The sequence below is a fragment of the Plectrocnemia conspersa genome, unplaced genomic scaffold (genome assembly GCF_051122295.1).
Source record: "Plectrocnemia conspersa isolate PC_06_02 unplaced genomic scaffold, ASM5112229v1 ptg000012l, whole genome shotgun sequence".
Lineage (NCBI taxonomy): Eukaryota > Metazoa > Arthropoda > Insecta > Trichoptera > Polycentropodidae > Plectrocnemia > Plectrocnemia conspersa.
Genome location: NW_028277176.1, coordinates 739,718 through 758,030, shown reverse-complemented (window position 1 = coordinate 758,030; position 18,313 = coordinate 739,718). Strand labels below are relative to the sequence as shown.

Genomic DNA, 18,313 nt, shown 5'->3' with positions numbered 1-18,313 from the left:
TAAATTTATTAATGAGTCAGATAGAAAAATATGTGACGTCACAAATGCTACTATCAAACGAATCGTAAACCTTAAAAAGCAATAAAAAAATATCTTATGCTTTTAAAGATCAATAAAAAAACTGATTTGGTTACTCTAAAAATCATAGATTGTATCACAAAAAAAGTTGTGGAAATGTAACAAATTAAAAATCATTAAATATAACATTATACAGTCAAAATATTTTTTGTGATAAAGTCTATAAAACTATTGACCTGAAGGACTTAGATTTGAATCTCATATGGAACTTAGTGTTTTTTATTTCTTAATTAGTGACTATTATATCACTTTCATTCTGATCGATCATTACAGATTAGGTTTACCTAGATATTTCTAATCTCACGAATAAATATCGTAATGATTAATTAAAAACTAGGGCGTACATATTAGCTCAAAGGGAATTTTTGTATGTATTCAACAACATTAAAATTGAACTTCAGAGACAAACATTTCACGGAGACTGTATTAAAAGTAGGGATTTTAATAATACCGGATTTTTAATATTAAATACAGTCAATACCGGTATTACCGGTATTTCGTTTTATAAAACCGGTAGTATCGAAAGTCGATTTTTGCCCCAATACTACCGGTATTGCAATCCCAAATTATAAGTAGTAATAAATGATAAATAATAGTAGCCAAGAATTTCAAGAAAGTTTTTAAGCCCTTAGATATATAATGTCATAGTAATTTAAGAGTACATGTACAAGTAAAAGTTTCACATTTTTAAAAAAATATAAAGCAAAAGTTTTGAATAAATTATAACAGTTATATATCACTTGAAATATTACTAGGAATTTCGATACCGGTATTAACGAGATAGAAAAAGTCAATACCGGTATTAACTACTTCTAAATCATGTCAATACCGGTATCGACATTATTATTATTTTTATTAATTGGTAATAAAAGGAGTGAAAAAATAATGTTCATTCATTCAAGTTGTATCGAATGCTTTATTGCTAAGTATGCTTTAATATATTGTTGAATGTCGATACATGCTTGCGAATTTTGCGGAAAAATCCGAGAATTCAAGAGTCGGAACATTTTCTATGAAGATATTGAATGAAGACGTAGTATTTATTATCGTTTATATATATTTTGGAAATATAATAAACAAGCAGGTCAAATTTCAACTTTAGTTACTGATATTTATGACCTATTATCCGTCTGGCAGTTAATACATATTTCGTGTTACAAACAATAAGAAGACTTAAACAATCTTCCTTACATTCAGGTACTTCAAAAAATACTTTATACTCTGATCTTATATTGTGTTGTCTACGAGTTATAATAAAAATCGATAAGATGACTATGTAATACAAAAACCTTTTAGTCCCATTTTTTCTTTATTTTTATTAATCATCAAGATATCGTTTTTAGCAGTACAGACGTTTTTGTTCAAACTTGAAATTTTTTTCATTTTGTAATACCGGTACTGCCGAATGTCGATTTATGCCCCAATACCGATAATACTGCTAGTTGATTGCGTAGTACCCAAAGTCAAATATAATGGCGGAAGCGCTATGATCTAGAGTTGCATCGCAGTAGCAGGGGTGGAAAACCTGTATACTTGCGAGGGTAGTATGAATAGTGGCATTTATATTTCAATGTTGAAATTCACTTTAATGGACTCCTACAGAAAAATATTTCCAAGCACATCCGATTCCAACGAGACAGTGCTCCGTGCCATACTTCGCGACAAAGCAGAAGTTGATTTGCGTCAAAGAGTTTGACGCTTTTAGAATGGCCTGCACAGCCACCATGCCTAAATCCTATAGAGCATTTATGGACATAATTAAAAATTTGTCAAACACAGTTGCAAATCCAAAATTGAGCTGCGAGAAAAATTGTAGATGAAATGAATAAAATTGACCTGCAAATCATTAGTTGACAGTATGCCAAAAAGGGTTGCAGCTGCAATTAAAGCTAAGCGTGAGTCTATTAAATATTAAAAATAAGCGTAAAATAAACACTTTTTTATTTATATTTCTACTATTTTTTAAGATATAACATTTATTGGGGTACCACATTATTGTGGCCAAAATAAATTTTAAAGAACATTATAATTATATAATCACACAATGAGAAATAAAGTGTAAATAAAATTTAGATCTTCAACAATAATATACATGCTGAATAGATCAGAAAAGACGATGCTATAAAAATCACAATGTATAACAATGGGAGTAGTTTTAAATAAAGAATAAATGTAGTAGTTGTGGAACTATGATTGAAAAATTGGAATGGCTGGATGCTCTAGCAATTTTTTCATAACAATTCAATAATAAATAAGGATGTACATATATTTAATAATAGAAATAGCGATAACATGCGAGTGTATGTATATTATACATAAGTATAAAAAAAAACGAGTTCGCCTAACAGAATATTGTACGAATATGTGAATTTGTATAATACTATTCCTAGGACAACCCTTAAAATATAAATTAAGTTGGTTTTCTGAATCGAATAAAAAATACCTTCTTTCTAGATTTTATTATTATAATATATTTAAGATTTATTTATATATCAATAATAAATAGAATAGTATTAATTGCTAGTTTTTCATTTTAAACGACACTAAAAAAGTCTCGAATGAGTTGAAGTGTATTATATTTTCATAATTGAGAAAATATTAATAGTAAATTTTGAATTTAAACAAGAAGCTTAAAATAATATATCATTAAAGAGTTGAATGTATAATATTATATTTAAAACGACCGTTAAAATAACAATGTATCAACGATTAAATTTACGTCCATACAAAAGTCACAAAGATATGATTTTTGCAAGATTTACACATCCTAATTCGATTAGCTCGTTAAGACCGAAGAGTGGAAGAGAAGGGCAGAGATGGATTTTTTTAGACGATAGCGAAATAGTGTCATTGCGTAACAAAAGAAAGACTCACCACGTCGATGAGCTGCGACAGCTTGAGCTTGATGCACACTCTGAGTACGTCCGTCGTGTTGACCACCGGCCTGACCAGCTTGTTGTAGTTGCTGAGCAGGTCGTCGTAGAGCCGCTTGGCGTCGGGGTTTCCGGCCAGCGCCAGCCTGAACGCCAGGCTGGCCATCACCAGACGCAACGCCATATCACTCGAGCCCATGTCCGGTCAACAGTTCGAATTCCGCGCGCCACTGCGAGGCGCCGGCGCCCCTTCGCCGTCAGCGCTGCGGCACCGCATCGCGACGACCGCGGACCTCGGAGATCCGGAGCGCACTGAGAGGCGGCTCCGCCCCCCAGCGCCACCTCCGACCCTCCTTTCGGCTTGTTGTTATTACTTGCACTCGCTGCGATACTTTTTATCGAATTGCTTTCTTATCTGTCTATAGTTGAGATCGGAGCTTTCAATACCTGAATCTGAAAACGCGTTATATAACAGCGCTGTAAGTCTTTAGTCAACTAACATCCAAAACAACTTAAGTAGATCATTGTAAAGACTATGGCAAAATGGTGTCTTTTATACGTTTGATTATGACAAGACTTTTGACAAAGTCCGTTGGAAGAGAATGTGTGATTTTTTAATTTAAAATTATTTAGCCAATATAGCTTATTATTTATACTTTAATATTATAATTTATTTTTTTAATTATTTCATTGAGGAAACCTACTACATTTTTATATCTGCGAATTGTCCTAAGAATATTATAATAACTATCCTTAAATTGTTTTTAATTATAGTATTAAATCTATATACATTATTATTTCAATGGCGTCGCACATTGGGGCGAATCGCTCTCAATCATCTCAAAATTCAGTAGCTCTCAAACTAATGAGATTATCAATATAAAATTTGATCCAAAAGTTGATGAACATATATATTTATAATTTAATAAAATCATAACATAAAACATAATAAAAATATGAGTTTTAATACATTGAAAATACATTTTATAAATATAATTTTTCTCAGAAATTCAATAATAAAACAGCATTAGTCGTTTGTATAAAACAAAATACACAATATTGAATATTGCAAGTAATACTTTTATTGTGCGTATTATAATGTGCTGTCGACAATCCAGCTATTCTCCAGGAATTCCAGTTTTGGGTTCCGGAACATTTGATCGCGACCTCTTTTGATGGCCGTTGGGGCTAGGACATCCGCACTTGCCGACTCGCCTATAGCTGTGGCCATCCGGCTCCTTAATACGCTGGCAATACATATTGACTTATTTAATGTTAGCTACGAAGATCTGATCCAGTTTGTATCATTTAATTTTGATATTTTATAATTTTTTGTTATGTTTAAGTATTGTTGTATTTATCTATATATACGTTTTTTTGTGTTTTATAAATTTAAAATTTGTTTTCGACCATCGTGGCGCATTGGGGTAACCTGTTAGGCCACGATGGTCTTAATTTAATCTAAAAAATAAAATAATATAATATAATCATAAAAAAACACTGTAAAATTCACATTAAATAAAAGTCTTTAACTATTATTTAAAATAGTTATTATTTATATAGTTATTATTATTTCATATCAGATAATAATTTGCATTAATAGTTATTTTTAAATTAGCAATAAAACGCAGGAAATTGAGGTAAGCTATTTACATAATTATTATCATTATTAATAGTTATATTTTAACCCTCTACCACAATAACAAGTTCAAAACATTTTGCACCCATTAATAAAACGTAATTTTGTGGCACAGTTCAATTTCAGTGTCTTCAAATGTAAATTCGAGAGCTTCACAATTAAAATAATTGAGCACAAATTTTCGAATAAAAATATTTAAATAAATATGCAATAAGTAATTTTTATATTTTTAATAAACAATAGTTCTTTATTTGTGATTTATTTAGTTCAATTATCTTGAATTATTTCTTTGAAATTACATTTTGCATAATTAAATTTATTTTCATAAAAAAATATCATACAAGTTAATTGATTTTTTTACTAAGATTTATTATATATTTTGTCACTTTTATTTTTATATTTATCACTTACCATACATATTTTTCTTCACTCCTTACTGCGATAAAAATGGGCATTATGTGCGTGAGCCCCGCTCCCGACCGCTGGAACGTGGTTACTTTATCGTAAAAATATAAACAAACGTTTCTATAATTATTCAATTATTTATTTGTTACCATGGAAAATAATGCAGAGGAAGCAGCATTTCCATATATTATATGGACGCATCTTCGCGTATATAAAGAGATAGGTATGAGAAGATAAAATGTTTCTGTTATTATGTACTTCAAACTGAAACTTTCATAATTTTGTCAGCGATTATACGTTATTAAGCCTGCATATAAATAGTAAATGAGTTCATTACACGCTTCATAAGTAATCTGCGCAGAAAATATGCTTATTCTTCAAATATACAAGTTTTGCGATTTTACCAAAATACGCTATCTGAATTAAGAAACATAACTTAAGTGTAAAATGTTAACGATCAATAGTGTAAATGTAATTTACACGCAAGTATGCCTCAATAAGTATGTATATATATGTGGTGAGAAAACATCTAATAGCCATTTTGGTACGTTGTATTAACAAGGGTGTGACTGACACTTCCTTAGAATAGAAACGCCATGAAGCAAAGACATGTTAGCAGTTACGAAATTCACACAATTACACGTGATGTGAACCAACTTTTATTGTGTATCATTTCTCTTGACTACTATATTTTCGTAGTTTCGCAAAAGAAGCCCGAGATATTTTAATATAAGAATTTTCCTCGAAATCTTAATAACAAACTTTTCAAGTGCTTTACTTTTCGTGCGTGTATCGTACTTTCGTTCATATTTTGTTTACACAACTTTGTATTTCTTCTTATAACGAAATAATATAACAAAGTTATAAAATTTTAGATCAATAGGTTTAATATATGTTCTTAATATAATTGTTTCTGTTCTTACTATTGTTAATCATTACCACACAATAATAGAAAAAAATCGGAAAACGAATTCCATTATTTTGAGAAGACGTTTATTTTAAATATATGTTAATAAACGCCTGTAAATTACGAAATATATATGATGAAATATGTAGTTACTCATTTTTTAATCACAGCAATACAATTGTATTGACTTAAGAGTGTCATAAATTGACAATTTCATAAACTGAAAAGTAAGACTCGCAGAAATTTAATATACCCCAAATCAATCAACATCGCGTTGTCAATTTCTCACTGAATTAATTTCTTTATATATATAAAATTTCTTTAATTGTATAACCTTTCTTTCCATCGTGTTTTTTAAGACATATATGGTCATCCTATAAGTCAATCCTTTATCGAATAAATAATTCTTATAGACAAAACTTAGAGCACAATTTATGTAAGATTATTTTTAATTCACTTAATCGGGACACATTGGGCCTCAAACAGTTTGTCCCAAATAAGCGTCTGGCTCTAATAAGCGAAGTTTATTAGAGCAATTAATATAAAATTTTAAACAACAAAAATAATAACTAATTATTATCTACACATATGAACATAAAAAATAAAATAATCATAATATTAAAAAAATAAACAATTATAGTGACATTCGTCAAAAAAATATACATTTAAGCAATAACAAAAATATTTCTGCAAGAACTCATCAATTGTAACCTGTCTTGTATTTAGAGACGTCATTTCAGATTTTTTCAGGGGGGTGGAGGCAAAAGTTGGTTATTTTCTTAGTATTTGCATTTTATTAAGATTCATTAAATGCTATCACTTAATTAAAATCCATGTCAAAATCCATAAAATCGTGCCGTCGCTGTCGCAGTGACTTTTATAATAATCTTTCAAATTAAATGAGGAACACTTTTTGCCTAATTTGAAAGCGCAAAAAACAATTATCACTCCTCAGAAGTAAAAAATCCACGTCAAAAGCAATAAATCCGTGTCGTCGCCGTCGCAGTAGGAACACTCAATAATCAAGCATTAATATTAGGATATTTATAATAGTCTTGAAAATTAAATGAGGAACATATAAACCGAATTTTGCCCAATAGAAGAGCGCAAAAAACAATTATCACTCCTCAGAAGTCAAAAATCCACGTCAAAAGCAATAAAATTGTGTCGGCGCCTTCGCGGTGGGAACGCTCGTTACCGAGCGTTCCCACCGCGAAGGCGCCGACACAATTTTATTGCTTTTGCCGTGAATTTTTGACTTCTGAGAAGTGATAATTGTTTTTGCGCCCTCCTATTGACCAAAATTCGGTTTGAATATACTTTGATATACTCTTATATCAAAAGTTCGTAGTAATATCAGTAAGGATAGCTATATATTATTCCATGAGAGATAAGTCAACTATGTTTGTATTTTGAACTCGACTTAATGAAAGTATTTTGGACTTAACTATAATTAGTTTCAGAACTTTCATTAGGTTAGGCTTAGATTTGAACATCAAATGAAAATGTACTTGGACTTCACTAGTGAAAATATAACTTTATTGAATAATACATATTCAATGGGTTACATTACATGTAAATAAATAACAATAAGTATGTAAATTTATATATTACTACGTACGGAAAAAATGAAAACATATAATTTTACTAGCACCTGCCAGATAAATATTTTTTCTGGTAAAAATATATATCTACCGGTGAAAATGTATTCTGATATGACTTTACTTATATTATATTTTCGGGATTATTTATTTATTTTATTAATTTATTTAGCTAATATGGTTAATTTTAACATTTTTAAATAAATTAAAATTAAACATGCATAATGTAAACATAAATAGAAAATACTTAATATTTTAATATATTTCTTAATGCACAAAGTTGTATCTTTATAATTTTTAGGAAGCCCGCTAAATTTTTATTTTTGCGGATTTCATCAATGTTTTTTAGAGTAGGATTATTTTTTTTTTTTATTGTTTTCTGCTTCTTTTTTGGGTCATTTTTTATTTCATCTATCGACTTTTCATTCCATTTTTTGAGCTATTTTAAATGCTTTGACTGACATATTTCTACATTGTGAGTATATTGTCCATTTTATTTAAGACTTTATTTTCTACTCTTTTGCTTTAAGACTGTTTTATTACATTTTCTTTGAAGGATAACTCAATAATTTCTGATATAAATGTGTAGAACTGCAATTGTACAAAATCAGCACAGGTATTCAGTGCGGATGTTACATGCATAAAATAACGTTATTATCCGGTGATACATTTTTTACATCCTGGTTAGTCACACTAACAAGGGGATATTCATAATCACTATCGTCGTCTTCGCTTCGTATTAATGCTTCGAATGACTTCGACAATTGCATCTACACCGTCTTTATTTTCATTGTAACATGTTAAATTGCCATCTATTGTCAAAAAATTCGGAAAATTAACAATTGGAGCTTACAAAACTTTTTCCTTATTCAAATTTACTGTCCTAATTAGACGAAATGGTGCCATAGATAATCGAAGTAAATTACTATTAGTTCCCTTATTTGATTTTTGTTCCTTAGGATATGGCCCAAATTACCGGCAGTCCCGATAAACCAGTGATCCAATTAAGCGGAATCGACAGTATACCATAATAATATAATAAAAAAAATAGGAAAAGGCACTGATGAAAGTTTTAGAGAGATAACGCGTACCATCCAACGTCGTGTCTGCCTTAGTTACAACGTAACATTGTTAAACTAAAAGCCGGCTTCCGTTCATTTTGTTGTTCCAACTCTGTCTAAAACTGATACAGCGGCTGTCACGTCGCATAGCATATTATTTTTACGCCATTACAAAATTGAAATCGTGATGCATGGGTACGAAAAGTTTCGCTTCGAGTAGATAAATCAATTATACATTGTGCGGTGCTCCGCGAGCGGAAACCTTTGATATACCCCCGAGAGGAGTACACGTCAAAATGTGTTGATCCAATTCATAAACACCAGTTAACAATGCGACGTGTTACTGACAGTCGAAATTAAACCGAACCATTTCGGCTTAACTGACCTATTAATCATATTCGTTTTTTGCTAGTTTACAAAATATGGTATACTAGCTTAGAACCCGTTGAAAAATTACTCTAGCTAAAGGTGAATTTAACAGCGTGTTAATTTCGCAAATATAAATTAAAACATAAGCGAAATTGCAAACAAGGTCGCACGAGCCTGTTCCGGAGCAAAAAAACTAGAGTTAGGAAAAAATATATAACACTGAGTACTTCAGCTCGAAAAAACGTATTTTTTTAAATACATAATATTAATATTTAGTTACAATATCGGTAGTACCGAAAATATTTTTTTATTTTCTTTTGAAATCTTATTTGTTGAAAACGATATATTCATTGCTTGAAAGCAAAAGCGTAAAATAAAATGATGCTCATTGTAGAATAGTTTTATCGGGGTAGGATAATATAATCCTTTTTAGTCCAAGATAAATCTACCTATGCGTAAAATCCCACCGGCTAGTATTTCGGCATAGATTCGATATTTTTGTATAAGCGCGATGTGTTAACGTAAAAATAATACATTTGCTTTATCTCAGATAAATCTAACTGTACATATACCTAGCAGCTACTAATAATTATGTTATGTAACAAAGAAATGAACGTGCCTATTTTTATGATAGGGATGGCTGGCGAAGTGAAAACAATAGCAGGTATTGCTTAAGACGAAATTCTTTCCACTATTTATACATTTTTATCTGCATTCAGGCATATTTTTACCTATGTAGTTCATTAAATATGCTTCACTAAACATTGGTATTAAACATTAGCAATAAGTGAGTCTCAATAATTATATTTAAATAAATTGCGCGATATGTATGTTATTTTAAAAATAAGTTTTTTCATTGGAAAAAATGTAATGTTATTTTTTCTGTTACCAACTAAAGATAGGTTGTACTAGACGATATAATTATACTAAGTTATAATTGAAATATGTTGCCGGGTGTATTTAAAATCAAACTTGATTAATTACTAAAATAAACTAATACAAAAAAGTAGTGAACACAGATTTTTTCTATAATTTACTTTAAATGCAACTTAAAATAATAATAAATAAATAACAACAGCAATAATTATGGCGAACTTGCCCTCCCACCCCCACCCCCCTCTGGAAACATCTGAAATTACGTTCCTGTTTGCAACGACGTCCTTCATCGGACATCCGTTCCAATATCTATACTTGTTTTTTTCTTACTGCAACAAAAAATAAAGCTTGTCTCTTAGATTAACTAGAGACAGGAATTTATTAATTTTGTGACTCTTTTAGCGAGTCTTTCGCTACTAATCTGACGATTATAATTGTCCCGGCAATATATTCTTGAAATTTCACGCAACAAACTTTTCTTAAATATTATTTTAACAAATATACTGCTATTTATATATGTATTTATTTAAGTTTTATTATTGCCAAAACTTGACGGCACTCTGGTAACACTAGTGTAATGGACACGCTTTCTCTTGGCGACTCGGCGGACTCACACGGCCAGTGCGGGCCCAGCGCACCGTCACCATAAATAATATAACTTCAAATCTTAAATAAAATACTACTGCAGCGACTCAGTCTGTGTCTAATTGCCACCTGTCACCTCCCGTCGCGAAAATAACACTCACAAAAAAGAAATTAATATAATAGGAGGAATAAAATAGCATTATAATTGTATTTTTATTTTAACCTACCTGATTGTTGCAATTTAACACAACACTTAACTTCACTATCACCCCAATTCAACCAGAAAAAACAAGAATAGATTTCATATGAAATATTAGATTGCATGGTCGAGAAAATATCTTTTAAATATAACTTCGCTTATCAGAAAACACAGAGAAATGAGTAAAAAAAATAATAATGCATAAAGAAGTATCGGATATGCTAACTGAGCATGATTGTTTAAATATGTACTTATAGCTAAAATAAGCTGCAGGTATAATAAAAAGCAGACTAATAATTATATCACAATCTACTGATTATGAGCAATGTTTGAGTATCTTACAATCGGAAGTTGAAAATTAAATTCATCAAGATTAATGAAAGAATCTAAATGGACTGGATAAAACTATATTAAAATTTATTCAGCTGCTATATGATTACGCAATATATAAACTGACACAACAATTTAATTTAGGTGAACTTACTTGGATTGTATCGAATGTTATTTATGATCTTCGCCAATGTGTAACCAAAGCCTCGAGCGTTTCATTGAACTTTGAATATAGTACAAAGAGCATCAGAGATTTTTCTCAATGCTTAGTAGCCCTGCAATATTGAATAATTACCAAGTACACAATTGTATCAAAGAGAAACTATTTGTGTTAACAAGCTCAATGCTCAAAAATTAACGCATCAGTTTCAGTTTCAGAGCGTCAGATTTTAACTTTCTCGGCTGCGGTTTCGAAACAGTTTCGAAACTCCAATTTTATCATAATGCATTTGTGGTGATTTGTCGGTAAAGTTAAAAGGAGATTCGTTTTTGCTCTCGAGTTTCGTTTCGAGTTTTAGCGCCCGGGGCGATCTAATTTATCTGACCCCAAGACGTCTCGGTTCTAAATATGTGTTTTATCCGAAAACTGAGGCTCGCGACGATCCGAGCCGAAATTTTCGCCAGTATAATAATTTATTGTTATAATCAACACGAGCTAACTGTTCGTTGTAAACGAGATTTATTATCGCGCTTCGAAAATCGATAACAACTCTCGCGTAAGTGGAGTAAATTCGTGGAATGACCCAAATACGCAATTTTCGGGTATAATTCAAGTAAATATTTAAGTTATATGTATGTTTTTAGCGCTGGGTAATGTCAATTAAATATTTAATGAAATATTTTATTTACATATAAACTAAATACATATTATGAAAGTTAAACATTTACTTGAATTTCGTGAAAAGGAGATGGTAGACACCTGGCGGAGGTTTTCCTAAATTAAAAAATATTTTAATGCTTTTTAGTATAAATTTTTACACATAGATGGCAATAGTACAAAAGATTTATCTCTCGTATAAGTAAAGTTAATTAAATATTAGTTATAAATGTTTATACTATATTATAGATTAAAAGATACGTAAATTGTACTGCATAATATTATCATTATGTCATATGGGGGGGGGGGGGGGGTCAGAATTTCGCCAGAAAAATGCATGTCATTTAATCGAACACTATTAATCTTGATAAAATCGAAATATTAAAAACGGCGACGGCACGACTTTATTGCTTTTGATGTGGATTTTTGACTTCTGAGAAGTGATAATTGTTTTTTGCGCTCTCCTACTGGACAAAATTCGGTTTATATGTTCCTCATTTAATTCTTAATATTATTTTAAGTCGTAATATGAACGCTAAATAACCGAGCATTCCCACTGCGACAACGCCCAATGCTGCTTAACTTCAGTCGTTCGCTACCTAAGCGCTAATGCGCAGTTTATATCTTTTAATGCACACTACTAATAAAATGTTGCTCAATCTATGCATTTATTTAATGCTCATTTCTAATTATAATAATGCATAATTAGTTTTATGAACAAAGTATTTATTTAAATACTAAATCTCTTAAAAAATTACCTGATAAATAGCACCTTATAATATATTATAAATCATGTAAAGTTTGTCTGAGTGAAATTGTAAATATATTATTAATTTATTAATGTTTTTCATAAATGTCGTAACATGAGTAACAAAATTTTAATTATTTCATTTAATTTTGATAGTAGATTCATGTAAATAATATGCGAATATTTTATCTTATCTCAAAAATCATATTCTACATTTTAACGAGCTACGCAACATTGACTTCAATAGCACATGTTAAATAATGGCAAGAGAACTCGATGTTCCCTGATAATCCCACCCAGTTCCTACGGGCGTGTGTAAGCCCTTACCTATCGGCTCATTAAAGACCCATACTAAAGCATATTTGCGACGTTTCACTGCCAGACCTTAACCTAAATCAGCCACGATAGATCACCGAGGTTGGTTTTTCGGTCTGGAGTTACTGCTATCCCGGCATCATTATATTTTGTATGAGAAGGAATGAAAGGAGCCAGTCGCCTTCTATTATATATCCTTGTCTCAAATAGAGATGTGTAACTACACAATTTTAGGCGCGAGTCTGCGGAAAAGGAGGGAGGAGATGCGCAAAACATATACGAGCACAAAATTGTACATATTCATGATTTGTACCATCACAATATGTCCAGTTTTAACGTTAATTGTTGCTAAAATGAGATGAACAGCCAGTCCTTTATTGTCTGAACAGGCCTTTTAGCAAGGTCTCTAAAACGTCATTTCGTTGTAAATCGACGGAAAATTGCAAGGTGACAATTATGTGTGGTTGCTCATGTTAATGTTAATCGGGCTATGGAGATAAAAATAACTGTTCTTATTCAGAATTAAAAAATTTATTGTATTACAATTTAAAACTATTTGTTCACATTTCCAACCACAATATGGAAAAACTCATGATCAACATAAATGTGCTCAAAACAATAAACATAATTTAAATTCAACATTAATTCAGTCCATGCGAAGAGCGCTTAACAAAAAAAATTACTATAAAATGAAAGCAAAACATAGAAATTTAAGTGGAGCCTTTATCAACTTTAACCGACCTTCCGTTCAACACCGTAGGACATTTCCTCCAACTCCTCGTCTCTTCTTTCACCATACCGCTCTTTTTCTTCACGGTCGTGTGAACCGTGACTTCTTCGTCGGTGCTATATTCTACCAGAAATTTCTTAGTGTGCTTCCGCTTAGTTCCCCTCTTCGGCGGAGACTCTATGCAAGAGTCATCAAATATATCGACACTATCAGCGGTTTCGTTAATTATGGACGTATTACTCCGCAAAATCCTATCTGACATATTCGCATCTGCAATTAGCACTTCAGAAGACGATGTAACGCTTGTATCGCCGACGATCGTATCTTTTGAATCATTTTTAGTTACTTTCTTCCTAGTAACTTTCTGTTTTGGAACTGTAACTTTCTCGGTCACTTCTTTCGATAATAGTTTCCTCTTCTTGTTTGGCTTTTTATCTTCGTCGCTGTTCTCTAACATTTTTTCAAAATCTGAAGAATTACTCTGAGCGTTCGTCGCTAGTTTTTTAATTGGAGTTTTAGCTAAGCCTTTGAGTGGAGTAAAGTCCAAATTGCAGGTGAGAGAATAACCCAACGTTTTAAGGCCGGATTCAAAAAACTGTCGGCAAGCTTTGTAATCTGGCGTATCGTCATATTCCATTTTGCTGACGTATTGTAAATATGATGTTACAGCACCTAAAAAAAAAACAACTTCTGTGTAAATAAATGATTACATGTGTATCAGTAGCAGTTTCCATATTAGCATTGACTCAATAAATACACCAAACTTATATTTAGTATAGAAACTTGTTTAAAGATCCTCTACAACATAATATTTTTTCTTAAGTTTAGTAGTTTATACTTGTATGAAAATATTTTTAATCCCTTGAACCAGGTAAACCATGTGTCTGAAACCTGAACGGCTGGTTTATCTGCTTCAATATCTATTATCATCACCCTATGGTCTAGTTTCTGCCCTGCAAATTAAGTGATTTTATAATAGGCAAGACAGTAGCAAAATATGCTAGGTGTCTATTACTAGATGTGTAACATTCTAAGATTGAATTCTATCAATAAATTGATTTTTATTGTTTCAACCTATTATATTATTTTTATACGCAATAAATATTTTTTATCGTTACCCTAAATTACATAAAAACTAAAAGTTTTTAAATTAAAAATTTCATTTTTGTCAAAAATTACTCAGAGGATCAATAGTATTCTAAAGATATATGGTGTAAAAATGTAATTTGACTATGCATATGAAAACTAGATAAATATAATGATATTTATATTACATGGTGGTGCTGTTTTGGTAAACGTTTTCTTCAAAAAGCTCGGAATATCCGCCATGTACTTTTCTTTCTGAGTCTGAACATTAGCCGGATGCCTTAAATCCGTTTCCCATGGTAGCGAGCCTGTCAACCAATGCACTATGTTGTAGCCTAATATTTCCATGTCGCCTCTTCTAGTAGGAACTGTGATATAAACAGAACGACGAGAATGACTTAATCAGATATTTAAATAACCGAAAAGAACGAAACAATACCTCCATTGTGAGCGTCTCTGCTAGTATACTCGATGGTTCCATTGTGTGCCTTTTTGGGATCTCTTTTGAATTCTTTGATCGAGTAATGTGAAGCGAGACCGAAATCTAATAAATACGTCTGATTTTCGGTACCTTTTTTCAAACCAAACAAAATATTAGCACCCTTGAGATCGGCGTGGACATACGTCCTGCTGTGTATGTATTGATAGACATCCAGCTAAAAGAAATGCATACATTAAAGTTATGATACAACAAAAATAATATAACTCGATTTATATGTAAAATTATCTAGAATAGGGTAATATTATTGGTTTCGCGACCTGAGAATAATAATTGTATTACAATAAGCCCCCCTATAGTGTTCCCCCATATAGCATAGTTTTTGTCCCTTAATTTCGCCAGATGTATTCTGTGACGGGCGAAACGCCGCCGCGCTATAACATTCCAGGGATATTCATCACATACAGTAAGAAAATATTTATTTTTGTATGGCTATGGAAAAATTATGATCAAGCAAATCAATGTGCACGTTTTTTTAATGCATTATGAACACAATTTTTAGTGGGTTTCGACCATTCTAATTTTTGATAATAGAACTATTTAATTATGTAATAAATATCTATTACAAATTTAAAAAAGTATTAATGAATCATAAGATATATTTAAATATATGCTATAAGATACTTTATATCCAACATTCAAATTTTAGTGCATTTAAAATAATACGTAATCTTTCTAAACTTAGCTAATTTTTTATTTCAAAATTTAAATGCGAAACCCATGTATAATATAATAATTTAATCAATACGATTGTTCCACAGATTGATCTTTGTAGGCTTACTTTAAAAATATTACTCAAAAAACTGTTGCATTTGACCCCCCTGGTAATCGCAAAATCAGACATTCTTAAATATAAGGTCATTTAATACATAAAAATGGGAAAAAAGCTTGATTTGCTGATTTCGTTAAATTCACAAAATACAGTTGAAAGAACCTAACCTCAAATTTTGTATGGGTTCCTAGTCCCCTATAGCGTAGTAGTTATATTATATAACGAAGTCCCAATCTACACGCTGTAGGGGGTTCAACTGTATATTTATTTGATAATCAATTTGATTTTTGATTGTAACTCTCTTATTAATTTCGACTAGAATACACACAAAGACTAAAGGCTGATATATACGGGGCCAGTCGAGGTTGCCAGTCACTGGATGCCAGCAACTAGCACCGTGTAAACGTTAACGCGTCACTGGAGAAGCCAGTGCGCCACTGGCACGCCAGCAGAAGAAATACTTTTGTTTCAATGGCACGCCAGCTCCCCCTTCTACCACACTACTGTACTGACGCAAAGTGAGTAGCACTTTTTCGCAACAATAATTCTTTCAGTTGCTGGCACTGTGTAACCGGTAAGGCGCCAGTGGACTCGAATGCCAGTCATCGCGTGCCAGTGACCCGCCACACGCATACAGAAGATTAGGGTTTGGCTGCTTTTTTTACAGTTCGTTAAGTGATGTTATTTACACATAAATTGAGTTTTTTTATCTTTGTTTTGTAGTGTAATGCATAATAATATAGCTCGAAATCTGATCCATACCATCTGTAAAGCGATCCTGAAGACAGTGTGTGCGGGGAAAAGTTTTCCGCTCTCCAAGAATCGATGCCAGAGATCTTTGCCATAACGTTCCATGATCACGAAGCGATACTTCTTGTCGTTGTATTCGTGAGATCCGGAACCTACATACTCGGGCATTCCCAGCGTTTTTAATTGATGAGCTTTCTTGAAATCGTCGACTAGAATTTGAGAAACAACTGTGTAAATAAAAGAGCGTTGAACTCGAACATACGAAAAAAATATATTTGCTAATGAAAATAGTGATGAATTTAGCTTTATAAATGTATACGGCAATTGCTGATTTGATGAATTGTTAGAAAATAAAATAAAAAAATGAAATTATAAAAGAATCGTTATAAAAATAATTATCATCAATAGTTACGGCTGAACATTGGCAGATTGTTCTAATTGTTCAAGTTGAAAAAATGAAAAAGACATGTTGGCCAAATTATTATATCATAATAATTATTTTTTGGAAGCAATAAGATGACCTTACACAGAAATGGAACCACATTTGTTCGAGATGAAAGATAGTATCCCCAAATTAATATTTGATCGACATTAACTTTCAATCCTCATACACTAAACATATGTTGCATGCTCACGTTTAAAACGTAATAATTATATTGAGTCAAATGTAACGAATATAATAGAAAGAATAGCAAAAGCAATAATATTTTTGGACCAAACTGAAAATGTATATTACATTATGTATATATTTCATTTTCATAGATTATTTACATATATTGAGTCAAATGTCTAGGAGAAAAGAATTCGTTAATTAAATGTAATTGGCAATTAGCTACTGGTACGGTTGATATAAATTATTTTTTTCAACTAAAAAACAAAAGCAGTTACTGTCGGCTTTCTTGGCGTTGCGCATGTAGAAGTGCATCTCGACGAAAAGGGGGCCATTGCCGTGTGGCTCCTGCAACAGAAGACGGTGAGCGGTGAGTGGTTAGTGAATAGAGATTAGATTAGAGTTAGAGATTACTCACAATTTTGACGACAAACGGATAGTCCTTGGAGGCGGAGGCCTCGTCTTTGGCCGAGTAGATGTCACCGAAGCCGCCGGAGCCCACGGGGGGACCGAGTTTCCATCTGCGGCGGCCGCTGCCTACGCCGGCCTCTACCGTGGTCCCCTCGGGAAGTCTCTCCGGCTTCTCGTAACCTTTGGCGCCGCGAGGAGCCATGGCCGATTGTCGAATGCCGAGCGCTGATTTCGAACGTTCAAAATGTCCAGTGTTGCCAATTTATTCCCAATCCGGGGTAATGTCGAACACGCGCTATTATGTTGCATTCTCACTTTCACCAATTTTTTATATTTGCCAGAACCGACTTTTTGTTTTAGACCACGCTATGGCGTTTTGTCACTGTTTCCTACTCATTACGTCAAACACGCGCGGCTTCTCAAACGTTAGCAATATTTTTTTTAATATTTTTACTTCACAAATAATAATAATAAATAAATAATAAAAATTACATCTCAATTACTTTAAGTAAAACACGCATTTATAAACATATAACACGCAAAAATAAGCAATTATGCGTTTGACACAACTCTGTGACAAACAAAACACGATACTACATCTTCGGAGGCAAAAGTCTTCACGAATAATTCTATAGCTGACTTTTGCGGTTTA

General features: G+C 32.0%; 2 protein-coding genes and 1 long non-coding RNA gene across 3 annotated transcripts in view; 1 reads left to right on the top strand and 2 right to left on the bottom strand.

Annotated features, from left to right (window-relative positions):
- The window catches only part of LOC148227885 (acetylcholine receptor subunit alpha-like), a 299,478-nt gene extending 296,211 nt beyond the window's left edge, over positions 1 to 3,267 (bottom strand). The window contains exon 1 of the mRNA XM_088200522.1: positions 2,953 to 3,267. Coding sequence (XP_088056648.1) covers positions 2,953 to 3,150 — 198 coding nt within the window. The 5' untranslated portion in view covers positions 3,151 to 3,267. The remainder of the gene's footprint in view (positions 1 to 2,952) is intronic.
- A 10,051-nt stretch (positions 3,268 to 13,318) lies between these two features.
- On the bottom strand, positions 13,319 to 17,898 carry ball (nucleosomal histone kinase 1). The gene is made up of 6 exons (XM_088199629.1): positions 17,669 to 17,898; positions 17,529 to 17,598; positions 16,653 to 16,849; positions 15,059 to 15,275; positions 14,808 to 14,987; positions 13,319 to 14,205 (listed from the first exon to the last, which is right to left on the bottom strand). The coding sequence occupies exons 1-6, from the start codon at positions 17,861 to 17,863 to the stop codon at positions 13,514 to 13,516; spliced, it is 1,551 nt and encodes a 516-aa protein (XP_088055755.1). The 5' UTR covers positions 17,864 to 17,898; the 3' UTR covers positions 13,319 to 13,513.
- On the top strand, positions 16,403 to 18,094 carry LOC148227883 (uncharacterized). Its single transcript, XR_015811602.1, has 2 exons — positions 16,403 to 16,536; positions 16,614 to 18,094. It is a non-coding gene; the product is annotated as an uncharacterized LOC148227883 (long non-coding RNA).
- The last annotated feature ends 219 nt before the right edge of the window (positions 18,095 to 18,313 follow it).

Coding starts and splice junctions, on each gene's coding strand:
- ball (XM_088199629.1), bottom strand. CDS start 17,863: ATGGCTCCTCGCGGCGCCAAAGGTTACGAGAAGCCGGAGAGACTTCCC. Junction 15,276..16,652: donor TCAGGATCGCTTTACAGATG/GTATGGATCAGA, acceptor CATTTCTTTTAG/CTGGATGTCTATCAATACAT. Junction 14,206..14,807: donor TACCAAAACAGCACCACCAT/GTAATATAAATA, acceptor TTTTTTTTTTAG/GTGCTGTAACATCATATTTA.